This window comes from Acomys minous (assembly GCF_964271855.1).
Source record: "Acomys minous genome assembly, chromosome: 5".
NCBI lineage: Eukaryota > Metazoa > Chordata > Mammalia > Rodentia > Muridae > Acomys > Acomys minous.
The window spans coordinates 19900237-19915340 of record NC_140494.1 but is presented as its reverse complement, the minus strand read 5'-3'; the positions used below and the strand labels follow the sequence as shown (position 1 = coordinate 19915340).

Below are 15104 nucleotides of genomic sequence, written 5' to 3'. Positions count from 1 at the left end.
GCTACAATTTGCAACTTTTCTTTACCCATCAGCTTTACTTTCTGTTGATGTATAAATTTCTGAAAGAGAAAAGATGGACAGAAGATTGAACAGGAGTCCCAGATGGCTTATTTAATGTGTGTTTTCAGACGCATCGACTCAAAACCAAGGCCAGCCACGCCACCAGTAACTTTGAAGGTCATGCACTTCCTGGTTCCTAAGCCAGTGACTAAGGCATGGAATAGACATACACTATGGCTTAGGAATTCAGGAAGCAGGGAGAAGAGGTGAAGGGAGTGTATGAGAGAAGGTAAAGAAAGACAGTGGGCTGCTGGGTAGTGGCAAGGCACGCATGGTGGGGATGTGACAACAGACTGTGAATGGGCGAGATACTCACTCGCATTTTACCCCTACGCTGAGGTCCGTGGGATTTTACGTGTACCAAACTATTCTTATACTAGTTTGAGCATTTGCTTTAATCTTACAGATGTAAGCTTGCCCTTTTAAATATTATTTTTAGGATTTATTTTAACTGTGTACGTTGTGTGTGTGTGTGTGTATGAGTGTGTGTGTGTGGTGTGTGTGGTGTGTGTGTGGTATGTGTGCATGTTGTGTGTATGTGGTGTGTGTGTGTGTGAGAGAGAGAGAGAGAGAAAGGCAGAGAGAGAGAGAGAGAGAGAGAGAGAGAGAGAGAGAGAGAGAGAGAGAGAGTTGTAAGCCATCTAACATGGTTGCTGGGAACCAAACTCTAGCCCTTGATAAGAGCAGTACTTACTCCTAAATGAGCCATCTGTCCAGTCCCAACTTTCTCATATAAAAATGGGAAGATATACCTGTTATTATGTTGTAGTAGTTTAAACAACTTAATAAAGTAAAATTTCATGCCCCAAGACAGAGATACTAGTTTATATGCATCTCAAATGCACATGCAGTCAGAAGCAGCAACTTAAAGGTTCCTAGTGAGGTTAATTTGTTACTGTGTCCTTATATTATCTGAATTTAATATTTGGAACTTGTCTGCAGAATGAAGGGATTAAATTCTAGTCTTATAACAACAGAGAAATAATGTACATATAATACTTAGTACTTGTTACAAAATTGTATTTATTGAATTGATAAGAATGAGTTTAAAACTTAAAAGATCCAATATGGATTGCTGTAAAATTTTAGTAGTAAATAGTGTCCTTAAACTGTAGAGGGTATTAATTGGCTTGGATATGCTCCCATTTTCCTTTCTGGCAAGCACACACTCTGCCAGTTTCCCTACACTGCCAAGCATGAGCTTAAATGTCATATCCCAAGTTGCCAATGTGAATGGATCTCTGTTCACTTCTGTGTAGTTCTTGGTATGATTTGTATTAGTCATATATATGTATATATACATATATATGTATGTGTGTGTGCATGTGTGCATGTGTTTTTAAAACTGACTTGAGTGACTTACCCTATGGCAAGCCCCACAGTCCAGAGCTTTTAGGATTATAAAATAAAATAGACTGGGTTATTGATAAGTATGTGGATGTCCTAAGCAAAATTTCTTTTGGTTCTTAACATTTGATACAAAGGTGTGGCGATATTATTTTGTAAAGAAAATAAGGGCACATAAGTCTCTGGGTTTAGTTCCCAGACACACACACACACACACACACACACACACACACACACACACAAAAAAAAAAAAAAAAAAAAAAAAAAAAGAAAGAAAGAAAAGAAAAGGAAATAGAAGAGAGAAGAAAGGAAGGAAAAGAGGAATGGAGGGAGGCAAGGAGGGAAGGAAAAAGAAGGGCACAGACGCTTTCTGTGTAACAGTCAATGTAAAATCCGATCCTTTCTGTGGTGACTTCTATGTAAAGTTTTCTACTATTTTCCTAGCTCACTTGCAAAGATCAGCAAGACTGGATATGTTTCATGGTGATAACTAAGATCCACTCTTCAAATTTTCAATTTTTTCCCTAGCATTCGTTTTTATGGCTGTGCTGAAGGTCTGTTTTTGTCTCCTTGCTGGCTTTTTAGGGGAGCCTGAGCAAAGGTGATACTGTGGGGGCAGCCAGGCACCTGACTGGTAGTGTTTAGGACTCACTTCCTGGCGCCATTTTGCTCTGTCTAGAGGCACTTTAGAGAATTCATTTAAATTCTGTCTTTGTAGCTTAACAGTCACAGCAGGGACTTCTTAAAGCCCAGTTAGAGTCAAATTTCTTTAGAACATACAAGTTTGATTTTATATAACCATTCTATATATTTATTAGAAAGTGATGGATATCAGAGCCAGCTTGAGCGACGCTCATAATGTAAATAAAGTGACTTCATGACTAAGTCATTGAACTCCATTTCTTTCTAAGACAATGGGCCTAGGTATAAGGAGTGACATTTTACCTTAGCATCAACACTTAGCTCGTCCTTTCCCTGGTGATCTTATAACTGGCAGGTATATGCTTTGCTCTATGCTTGGGTAAGCAGTGACAGTCAGGGACCTCTTGGGAGATGTGAGTGTGACTAGGGAAGCAGACAGTTGGGTTGTGAACTGTGGACTGAAAATGGAACAGAATGTTGAACATGTCTGTTCCGTTAGTGAGGGAGACAGTGGGAGGTGAGAGACTTGACCCACACCAGCCATTTGAGTCTCTTTATTCATGTATGTGCGAATCTCAGTCAGGGAAAGTATGAGGCAGGATCCAGTCATCTGTCAGTGTTTGATGAATGTATCGTTACATATGAAGTCATTTTGTGTTAGGAAATTAATGATGAAAACTCGTAGGTTTTGTTTCATGCACATCTTTTGAAACCGCATCACTTAGGCAGCCAAAGTTTAGAATAAACGCAAGTTTAGAGAGCTTTTCTTATTATTATTACATTCAATATAATTATTGGAGTGCTGTGGGCAAGAGATTGATACTTATTTCTCAGAAATATGTATTTAATTGGAAGTGGGTAATGCCAGGTTTAGTAACAGATAAGCTACTATTTTTCTTTCTTGCACCAAACTACACATTGTCTTTCTTTGTGTCTGGTGTAATTGTGCTAGCAGCTCCTAGGTATACAGAAACAGTAGAAAGTGTGCTGTGGAGGTTATTGCTAACTGTCAACATGGCAGGGTCTAGAATCATGTGGCCTCCTTGCAGTGATGGACTGTGGCTTGGAACTGTGAGCCAAAATAAAGCCTTCCTTCCCCCAAGCTGCCTTGGTTGTTGCTGTAGCTCATCCTAGTAACAAAAGGAATTCAGATAGACTCTCTGGGGCAAAAGCCAAAGAACCTACTTTTTCTCTTATGTAATGGAGACACAGAGGCTGGCTGACGTCAAAGAATGAGGATAATTGATTGGACACTTGGTGCCAGTCAGCGTGGCACAGCCAGCCAGCTGATTAGTTGCGTAGCCACTGCCCACGAGCAATTCCTGTAAAGTGAATGAGCGGAAGGAGTCTCATCTCAGAAAGGGGAGGGCAAGCGTGGCCTTGGCTGAGTAAAAATTATCCTTAAGTGACGCCAATTAAAGCAGTAAAGGAAATCTAAACATTTTCTATTGGTGCTGTTGTCTCTGATTTCAAGGTAAAAATAATACTTTAAAATCTTTTTTTTTTTTTTTTTTAATTTTGGAAACTCTCTACCAACTACTTAAAACGAATGTATCCGGCAGCATGGATATCAGAAAACTGTTTTCAAATAGAACACACAGAAGATACTTCTTCAATACTGTATTCCCACCGAAGCTTCACTAGCTCACTCTCATACACACCTGGCAGGTCTCCCCAGAGAAGACCATCACCCCAAGCATGGCCGGGAAAGCAGCCATTTAAATTCGATTTAATACAGACTACTGTAAGACAGAGCCTTAAGGCATGCGGATTAATGTGCCTTATCAGATATTATAATAAAATAAATTTTACAACATGGCAAAATATTGTAAGATTATAGAAAGAGTATGATGGACAAAACCAGTTTATTTTTGCTTCTGAAATATGGACGTCACTTTCTGGCAGCGTTCATCAGGGATGTGAGTTGGGTGTAGCTAAGGTATTATTCATTTGTGTGTTTAAGGAGAGAATTTGTATTTTAGTCTATAACACGCATTTCTATCTTTATTTAACCAAGAATAAATAACTCTATGTTGATAGTCCTTTTCTTTTTGTTTTATGACTAAAGAAAGAAAAAATTTAGACTGAGTATTAACATTTCTTTCTGCTAAGTAAGTTGAGGATATAAAGCCAAAAAAAAAAAAAAACAAAAAAAAACAACTAAAAATGTTAGGAAGCAGGCATAGAACATTGTACAAAATCTATTTCCTAAAAATTAGGCTTTGAACAATTGAGATATGGATGTTGCAGAAAATACAATTTAAAAATGAACATTTGAACAAATAAAATGTGGATACAACTGTATTCTTTATTTGGAATAATTCGTCTAGGAAAACCCACTCAATTTCTGGTTCCAAGGACCCATATTCTAAGTATGACAGACCTTAAGAAATGGTCTCAGTTCTCACTGATCCTGTTTACAGCAGTACAGAAAAGGAATTGGACATGTAAAAAAAATTATATTTTAAATGCATAATTCTCATGAGCAGAGAATTTGAGTTCATGCCTAATGACATTCATGACCAATATTCAAGTGGCACATTAAATTTTTCTAAATGCCTCATTAAGCTTTATGGAGGAGGAATGAATATCAGGAATTTAAATTCTGCAAGTATTCATTTGAAAGGTAGCTTTTATTTGATCTCTTAAAAAAAAAAAACTAATGTGTTACTTTTCCACCAAAATATGTGATTTCATGTAGTCTGTCTGTTTTCTTTATGATAGGTTAAATATAAAGAAAAATTTGATAATGAGATGAAGGGGAAAAGCCACCATTACAACCCTCTGGAAAGCGCCTCTTTTAGGCAGCACCAGCTCGCTACTGTCCTGGCAAGTGATGTAAGTTGTAATCGACAGAAATTGCTCTCCATATCTTTAGAGTCTTGTTTTGCTAGAACTAACTGTGTTGTAATTACTGATATTTAATCAAGATCATGTAATTTCCAAGTAATTTGTAGTTGAAAACACTGAAGCATATTTTCCTGAAGCTTTTTTTCCCAGAAAAGTATATTATTATAATTTGCTATTAATGGTTACTGATTACTAATTAGTTAATAAGTAGGAACAGTAGTATGAATAAAATGATTGTCTTTGATCAGGAGTAGAAATAGATTATAGAGTTTTGCAGGAAAGAAATGTGTATTATCACAAATTAGTAGGTAGGACAACAATTAACTTATAATTATGCCCACAAAATTGAGTTTATTACAAACTACTACCTGTTATATGAGGGTTTAGCAAAAAGACATGGTCATGAATTGTGCTGCTAAAGGTTTAAATTTTCTTTCATTTTTATTATGCTAAATTCTGTCTTTGTAGATTTATTTTTATGTTTTTAAAATTAAGAAGGATTTATTTGACAAGAAATAATATCCAAAAATTTTACTATAAGGAGGTATTGTATAAAAACAAAACCAATGTCAAACGGATCATTTTGTGGTGGTTTAAAATGTGTACAGACCCTTTCCAATCACAAAAATTAAGCATCATGAAAATGTTGCTCTGCTGAGGCATCTGCTCAGCCCCCTTTGTCTCCTTGGGACTGACTTTACTTTCCTTTCACTAATATTTAGAAGGCATTTATGTTCAATAACAAGTCTTGATTTGTCTCTGGAAGTTAAAGTGGGTATTTTTTATCATTCAGAACCTCTGGGGATATCAGAATCTTTTTTTTTTTTTTTTTTTTTTACTGTTTGATAATTTTTGAATGTGTACAGAGATGGGGCTAGAAATGAGCTAATTATAAAGGACTCTAGAATCGAGTTTCTGATGCTGAAGGCTGAGGACCAGATTGCCCAGATGTGGGATGTGGTCCTGTCCAGCCACTTACTGTTACGCTGTCCATCCCCTCATCTGTCAAATGGGAGTAAAATGCTCAACAATTAGGGTAGTTGCAAAGATTGCTTCACATATGTAAGTGTTGGGCATACAGTTAGCGTTTAATATGCTTGGTTCTTATTACTACTATTAAATTCCAAAGCAGTTGCTTTAACACAATCGGAATAGAATTACGTGGCTACAGAATGCAAAGCTGCAGAAGTTTTAAATTACAGCAAAGTAAAATTGAAATAACTCTATAGCATCGTGGAAAGAATAAAGCGATGATTCTCCTTGTTTTCCAAAAGTAGAGTTTCTGCTATAATTACTTAAGTGTGTTAACACCACCGTTTTGGAATACGTAAACAGTAAAAGAGATTTAAATGTTTGCAAGTCCATAAATAGCCGTTCTACTCATTCAGTAGTGAATTAGCACCATCTAGCGGCTACTGGTAAATCCTCCTGTCACTAACCAGGACGCTGCCTGAGGGGAGGAACAAAAAAAGAAAAGTAAAGAAAAGAAAGAAAAAGAAAGGCAACGATGCCAATGCCTGCCTGTTCTCTTCTGCTAGACGCTATCTTATTCCATGCTATTATTGTAGGTGAAGTACAAGACAGATGTTCGAACCATGCATGAGCCAGTTATAGATCTCCCGAATCTGTTGTTTTTAGACCATGCCCTGAAGGCCAGCAAAATGCTCAGCGGAGTAAGTGGGCTGTCTTGTGGCCACCGTAGAGTAGAAGTGTGTAGTTCTGAGAGGCCGGTGTTCCCATTTGCTCCTGGCCTTATGTGCTTTCTTAGATGTGCCTGTGTGCCCGTCCTTCCCCAAAACTAACTCACTGAAAAGTAGCCGCCTGCTTGTGCAAATCCCATGGCCGTTGCCTCTTTATAAAAGAGTTTTTTTCTTTTTTCTTTCTTTCTTTTTTTTTGGTTTTTTGAGACAGGGTTTCTCTGTGTAGCCTTGGCTGTCCTGGACTCGCTTTGTAGACCAGGCTGGCCTTGAACTCACAGCGATCCGCCTGCCTCTGCCTCCCGAGTGCTGGGATTGAAGGTGTGCGCCACCATGCCCGGCTGAGCTCTTTTTCTTAATGCACTCTTTACCTGTTTCATACATGTATGGGATAAGTTTTACTCTGTTCAATCCATATTGCCTGTCCTGTTCCCCACCCTTCTGCTCAAACCCGTCCTTCTTGCCAGCATGTACCCCTTCTACTTTCATATCGTTGTGTGTGTTTGACACACTGACTTTATTGAGGGTTGCCTGCAGGAACGTGGCTTGGAGGTTATTTGCTGGAGCATGGGCAGAGCTATCCCACTGAGGAAAGTGATGCCCACAGAGGGTCTTGCTAGCTCCTCACATCTCCTGAGTATAGACGCACTCACGGCTGCTGGTATAAGCGAGCATCCGTCCTGCCTTCCTTCTTTTCCGTTTCTTCATCGGTGTCAGGATGAAGCCACGCAATATTCATGCCCTGCAGTCAGGGGTCTTCTTTTACCAAAGCCATACCAGCATAGCATATATGTACATCTTCAGTAGCAAGCATTTTTGTGTACATATTACATGTAAGCACATGTAAAAATGCAGTCATAGTTTAAACTATTTTTTTTTCTGATAAGAAATCATGAAGGTGCTTATATTGCACGGGCCACTATGAGTTCAGACTTGAGGTGGAGTCCATGTTATGTTTGTCTCTCCAGTCAGCAAGCAGAGCTTTATGTCCTGATGGAAATATCTGTGTTTATTCTTCACGTGGTCAATCCCTCAGAACTCTAGCCTTCTGGGATGCTGTGTTCTCTCCACCATCCATCTGGATGCTGGCTTCACTAGTTCTCATAACTGATGACTCTCAGTCACTGGTGGCTACACTCTATACATACCCAGGTGCCACATGGTAGTGAGTGACTCTAGTTTGGCCTCGAGTTATTTCCATGCCCATTTCATTTATTTATTTATTTATTTATTTATTTATTTATTTTTGTCAAGCAAAAATAGTCTATTCAAATTTAATGCAAACAGGGGTCACTATACTTTGTAAGATGGGGAAAATAAAATAAAAAATTATTTTCTTCTTTTAAAAATATAAAACAATATAATCACAATACCAGAATATGGAGCTCTACAGTTTACTTCCTATGGGCTATGCAGGTATCAATTTCTCTTGGCTGTGCTATTCACGACATTGTTAAGTCTAGAAATAGGAAACCAAAGTGGTGGGAGACTGAGGATTTGCACTTTCACTACGTGGCACACATCAAAGGTCTATGTCCATTTTAATAATGACCACCCATTCGCTTAAAAGCATCCTATCTTAACAGAATAGATCCAGATCAGATGAAGAAATACATGTAGGGTAAGATTGTGTGGAAAAGTGAAGGTAGTCTTTTTAGTAGCTGAGCGCACTGTCCTCAGCATTAAGCCTCTCCAAGGGTAGGTCCCTAAACCTTAGTCTTAAGGGAACTTCGGTTCTTAGCATGGGCAAAACGCCATTTGCTATTTTTATGTCTACGCTGTCGCATGTCACCACAGCCAGCCTTCTCGAGGTGTGTACTGCATGTAAGTGGCTCAGACTTGCAGAGGTTAGTTTTAAGTTTATTTTAAAACTATTGGCCTTTGGGTCAAGAGCCATGTTGACTGGCTTGGACTTGGCCGTTGGTGTCAGGGCCCTTAGGTTACGTTGTCCTTCTTTACCCGTGCACATTCCTCCACCAACACATACATCCCAGCCACCCTGCACTTCTCTTCCAGTTCCGTGCTTTTCTCTGTGACTCATACACTCATCTTTCTGTCCCCTGCATTCTTTTCTTTCTTTAGTCTCCAGAGTCTGGCTTATGTCTTCTGGTAATGTTCGCCCTGGGCTGTCCCCTACCCATACTCAGGCTAGCTCTCCTAGGGACATGGGGATTCATGCGTAAATGAGCAAGAATTTCTGCTTTTCACAAGCAACTTGATGTTTGTTTTACAACAGAGGAAAAGAACCAAAATTGAATCTACACAGTTTCTGCCATCTCTCCAACAGAAAGCCCGACGAAGGCCTGCTACCCATTTATACATTATTCACAGAGCTTAGACCGCCCCTCTGCCTGAGTCTGTATCACAGAAATGATTACATCACTCACCTGGGCCAGAGTGTGACATCCTCTGAATCACTGTATGACATTATATTGTCTTAAATTTGCCATAAGTTAAAATAGCCTTGTTTTAAATGTTTGTATAAAGAGAAAAGAAATTTACCTGATGTATAAAAGTGTCTAGATTTTATTAAAACATTTAAGAAGAAATTACATGTTAGATATTTTGCTGAACTCCAGCGCTTGGTTGCTATAAATGGCTATTTTATTAAACATCTCTAAATATATTGGTCTATATCAGAATTTTAATGTGTCTGTATCAGATTTTTAAGGTGTCATGTCTAGAGCATAGTGACCAATTTAAAAGCCTGTCCAGAACCAACTAAGTATGTGAAGAAGAAATAGTTTTCTGTGAAAAATGGAGCTTTCGATTTCCTTATAACTTTTTATAAATTTTAAAAACATAGACTGTGTTATTCTATGTAGCTTACACAAGGGGGCAACAGAGACTATTTAATAAGGGAAACAGGCCCCTGCATTAGGAATGTCTTGCAGATTGGAGTCCAAAGGAACTGGTTTTAGCCTATTTATCCATTACTCCGAGTATAATTCCCTAGACTTCAATAGTTATGGATTTTGATTCCATAGTAGACTATGTTCTGCCTTAACAACTGCCAAGTTGTAGTTATTTTATAAGTAGATATTATTTTTTAAAATCGAAACAAAGTATAACATTTCTTAATATATCATTTCAGGCTTAGGCTTTGCCTTTTGTTTGAATTAGATTTAACTTAAAACCCACAGAGGATCCCAAATTTATTTGTTGTTTTTGGTCTGGATGTAATGTGTGAATTTTATCATGACTTTCCTGTGGTACTAGGCAAATTCATTTCATTCTAGTTAGAATCGGGTGACACATACCCTTGCTCCCTAAGTGACAGGGGGCACTGGAAGCCAGGCTCCCTCTGGGACTTTGTCCCTATGGAGCAGCGGCTCTGTGCATCTTCCTGTTCCTGCTGCTGCGTGTTCTTCCCCCTCACACAGCTCTGTCCTTGGAGCATCTCCTAAAGCCACATGGATGTCTCTATGGCCATTTCTTTTAGGCTGCACCTCAAAAGGTGCATGCACTTCCCTTCACTCTACACAAACCCATTTTTTTTTTCTGGAACCCATGGACAATTGGATTTTTACCTTTGTATCTCCAAGGCTACTGTTTGCTTGTAGAAGTCTTTTCCAAGGAGGACTAGTTCCCACACGTCTGTCTCTAGTGCTAGAAGTCTGGTTTTCCTGCCGCCGATTGAGAGGAAAATGCCATCTGTAACTGTTCTAGTGTCCTTCAAATTTACCCTCTTATATCTGTGTAAATAGCAGAGGGCCTATTCCAACTTCTTCAGCTTAAACATCCAATGGATTGTCCCCAGATTCCTCAGGTCCTCTTCTTGGTGTCTCCCCATCCTTTCCTTAAAATTTAGAAAATTGGCTCAGTTGTTTCTCAGCTCCTCTTTGTCTTCATCACTTCTGTTCTTGCTCACGGCTGAGCTTTTCTCTCCAGCCGCCTTCCTAGATGCAGCTTCCTTTTACTTTGTTCTTTCTCTTTGTTTCTAGCTTGTCTGAAGGACCCTGTCAAATGCTATTTCTGTCCTACAATAAGAAGCAACATCTGTATTTCACCCCACCTTGCCCACCACTCATGACCCATGGGATCCCATCTAATGACTTTTCGTCGCCACCCTGTGACTGTGCTCCATATCACGGTTACAATTAATCACTGAAGGTTTCTTTTGCGCTTCGTGTGGCCACCTAGAGTGAGACCATTTTGCACTGTCCATTTATCTTTGTTCCAGAGCTTTCTCCTTGCCAGCTGTTACCACGACACGCTCTAGTACAGCAGCACTGAGCTCCCTCCCACTGCCTTGTATTGCTTTACTAAGGACTGTTGTGCTACAAGTCTCAGTCTTGTAGCCCAGGGTTGCCTGGAACTCACAGTAGTCTTCCTGTCTCAGTCACCCAAGTGTTGGGAGCATAGATCAGAGCCACTACACCCAGTTGCCTTCCTAAGTCTTAATTTTGCTTACCAATCTCTCTTATTCTTCACTTATTTTCCTTTCTTTTTTTAGTGGGAATATAAAAAGAATTTTGAAGAAAACAAAGGATTGTATCACTTTGACGCAGAGGCCTCTGAACACCTGCACCATAAAGGCAATGCTACCCTCCAGAGTCAGGTGCGCTGTGGGCCCTGCCCACTCCTCAGACCGACATGGCCCCTGGGTTCCCCACCGCTCACTGCTATGTTCTTTCAAGAATGGTGCTCAAGAACATTAATGCTGCTTCAGGAAAAAAAAAATCTCAGGCCCTATTGTCTATCTTTTGGGTCAGCTGGAACTGTTTCAACGTAAAAATAAGTTCTTCATATAATTAAAAAGTTTAAATCTAGGAACTAATTAAACTTTGATCAAATCTCACGATGATTTAAAATTTTACAGTGTGTGGATTTGACATTTTTGAGCTACAAAGTTAATTTTCTGGGCGTAAGGTTTATTATAATTTATCTAGTTTAATTATAAGTGTTATTGAAAAGGGAAAACATCCTTACTAATGTACTTTAAATTAATGTTTCTGCTAACTATGAAACCCAATATATTCTGTAGAAGAACTTAATTTTTTTTTTCTTCCTAGCACACTGTAAAGTCAGTATCTGTTTTTAAGTTATCGTTTCAGGTTTAAATAGTTGCTAATGATGCCATTTCTAGCATCTAAGGTAAACGTTTACATGACTCTTTTTAATGCCTCCCATGGAACATAAATCCTATGGTTATTTGAAAATAAGTTCCTCCCTGTGTGAGTTTTCTTTTCTGTTGTTGTGACAAAGTACTCCAACACTCAAGTCAAGCGAGGAAGAGGAAGGGTTTTTTGGGTTCCCACGCTACCGTCCATCACTGTGAGATGCCAAGATGTTGGGAACTGGAAGCAGCTGGTTACACAGTGAAGAGCAAAGGGAGGTGAATTAATTAATGCACATATTCTTGTGCCCAGCTCGTTTCTCTTTCTTCATACAGTGCAGGACAAAAATCTAAGGAATGATGTCACCCACATTAATGAACTGTTTCCACATTAATGAACATAAAGGAAAATTTTCCCTACAGGCATGGCCATAGGCCAGCCTGGTCTAGAACTTCATTGAGCTTCTGTCCTGGGGGAGTCTAGAGAGTAACCAGTTGACACTTCAGTACTCCCCTACCCGCAATGGTGGGAAGCACAAGTTTTGTCTTTAAATTCATTCATTCATTCATTCATTCATTCATTGTCTTTGTTTGTCTCTTTGACTCTGTCTCTTATCTCTCTGACTCTGTCTCTTGTCTTTCTGTCTGTCTCTCTCTGTCTCTGTCTCTGCTTCTCTCTCACTCACTGTCTGTCTGTTTCTCCTGGCCCCCCCCTCTCTTCTCCAAACTGCCACCTTAAAATGCCTCTCTCCATCCTCTCCAAGCACTGCATCATCTGTCTCTGGTTTCTCCAATCCACCACATGCAGCCCTTTCTCTCCCTCCAACCCTTTTTGTTTCCTTCAGAGTCCTATGCCACACCCCTCTCTGTGCCAGCTGGCAAAGATCATGCCCCACAGGAGGCAATTATCAGCTATGGACAAACTACAGCCCGAACTGAAATTCCATGCTTTGGATTAAAACATAATCATATTAACATAACATAATTGATTTTACAAAGAAACCAAAACTCCATTACATTTTCTTTCTTTCTTTTTTCCCCCCAAGGCAGGGTTCCTCTGTATATCCCTGGCTGTCTTAGACTTACTTTATAGACCAGGCTGGCCTCGAACTCACAGAGATCTATCTGCCTCTGCCTCCTTGAGTGCTGGGATTACAGGCATGAGCCACCATGCCTGACAAGAAAGTTTCTTTTGGTTTGAGCGAGCTATCATTATCATTATACAGCTTAAACAATCTCCCAAGGAATTATGAAGCCCCAGAATTGGTGAAAATGTGTTTCTGAATGAAGTGAGTCATGATCAAAGCTTTTCTATGAACTCAGTTAAAAATATTGTTAAAATCCAATGATTTGGATGGCTTATGTACAATTTTGGCTTTTGTTTTAAGAAATAGAGGACACCAGGCTGGTGAGAGAGCTCAGTGAGTAAGAGAGCTTGCTGTGAAAGTATCAAGGACCCAAGCTCGTGCCCTAGAACCACGAGCAACGGCTGGGAATGGTTGCCTGCACCTGTGACTGTAACAGTGTGTGTTGGGGCCAATGGAGACAGAAGGGTTGCTGGGGTCTCTTGGCTCCCAGCCTAACTCCACATCCAGAATGCTCTTTCCCAAGGAAGTAAGACAGAAAATAACAGAACAGGACACCAAGCATCCTCTTCTGGCCTTTGTGGCCCAAGCAGAGGTACACACACCTGCACACACACTTATGTGCACACACCACACACATACACCAAAGACATGTGCACATATGCATATATACATAAAGAAAATGGAAAAACAAAACCTGAAGCAACAGGAAATGTCCTTCCCTTTATAAACAGAAAGGAGATAAAGCTAATTTTAATTGAAACAAGTAAACTATAATATGATATTATTAAATAATGCATAGTGAAATGGAAATAATGTTTTAGTTATTATCTATGGAAAAACTCAAAGTTCAGGGAACATTTCCCCCTTTTGACCAAAAGATAACTATATATACTTTATATCCTTATTCATGGTGTATTGATAGACATCACTGAGATCCCTCTACCTTTTCATTCTTCTTCCATTCTTCTCTGCCCCATATATGTGATGCAAGTACATATTTAAGTAATTTCATGCATTTAATAATGATCTACATGTTCTACCTATTTGACAAAATATTTTTTTATTTTTTAAAAATATTTTATTTGTGTTCGATGGAACATATTATTTAATGTGTCATGACACTACATACTTTTTGGTTAGGCTAAAATGAATTTTTATCCTTAAAAGTTTTTATATATGGCCCATTTACTTTTCTTGTCTGTCACTAACTCTGGGGAACCCATTAATTACCCTAAACTGCCAGAATAACTTGGTATCACAAAACAGGATGATTAATTTTGTGTACATTTATTGTGTTTTGCTCTCTACATAAGCTTTTGGTTGTTGTTGTTATCATTATTTTTGGGAATTGAGCCCAAAGACATTGCCCTTGCCAAGAATGTTCTCAGACACTGAGCTGTACACAACCCCAATTTTTATTTGATTTTAATATTTTTTTCAACACAGGTAAAATACAAAGAAGAGTATGAGAAAAATAAGGGGAAGTCCATGCTTGAGTTTGTTGAGACACCATCATATCATTCTTCAAAGGAGGCTCAGAAGATGCAGAGTGAGGTAGGGGACTGGGCATGTTGCCGATTGTTCAATGAATGCTTGAAGTTTTCTCGTTTGAAAAGAGTCAGCCAGTGATAAGTGGGGTCTAGAGACAAGAGCACTGATCTGCAGGGCAGGCTTGGGGAGCCCTATTTTACACCCAGCATTGCTCTGCAGGGTGGGCTGAAGGACCTTGTTCTCAACTCTGCACAGCTCCGCAGGGCAGCATCCCTGTTCTAGGTCCAGCCCCTCACCGCCACAGGTCACTGAATTTGTCTGCTTTTCAGTTTTATTGACCAACAACTATAGCTATCAAGCAGATGTGCTCTGCATGCTCTCACGTCCCATGGGAAAAGCACTGGGTCCTTTTCAGATTATCTGTGATTATAAGTCAACACTTTCAAATTGTATCAATGTAAAACTGTAAGTATCTAAAACTAATGAATACCAGGGTGCTTTTATTCTCCTCCCACATAATGGTATAGAACCAACATTTAAATAGTTAAATCCTTATTTTGTGGTGCCTCCTGCCTTGCTAAGAGCCTCACCTATATCTGCTCATTTAATCCTTAAGGCAATGGCTTGAGGAGAATATACGCCATACATTTATAATGCACTGAAATTAGCTATCTTAAATAAAATCACATATCTGGCAAATGTCACCAGTGTTTTAGAATCTGGTAACAATTGTGATCGTTCCCCCCTTTCTTTTTCTGTAAGTTTACTTAACTGGTCCTTCCACCTCCAGTAAATATTGAATGTGTTTTGTTTGTTTACTTCTCTTCTAAGAGAAGATATTCCTGACACAGGGAGCAACCCTTTAGATTA

The 15104-nt window shown here is 39.2% G+C and overlaps 1 protein-coding gene across 11 annotated transcripts in view; it reads left to right on the top strand.

Moving 5' to 3' along the window:
- The window catches only part of NEBL (nebulette), a 362420-nt gene that overhangs the window by 283617 nt on the left and 63699 nt on the right, over nt 1-15104 (top strand). For 8 of the 11 annotated variants that reach the window (XM_084782452.1, XM_084782451.1, XM_084782450.1 and 5 more), the window contains 4 exons: nt 4774-4887; nt 6468-6572; nt 11053-11157; nt 14190-14297. The exons of 2 other annotated variants lie outside the window; for them this stretch is intronic. In XM_084782452.1, coding sequence (XP_084638578.1) covers nt 4774-4887; nt 6468-6572; nt 11053-11157; nt 14190-14297 — 432 coding nt within the window. The remainder of the gene's footprint in view (nt 1-4773; nt 4888-6467; nt 6573-11052; nt 11158-14189; nt 14298-15104) is intronic. One more of the 11 variants, XM_084782455.1, reaches the window with a different exon arrangement.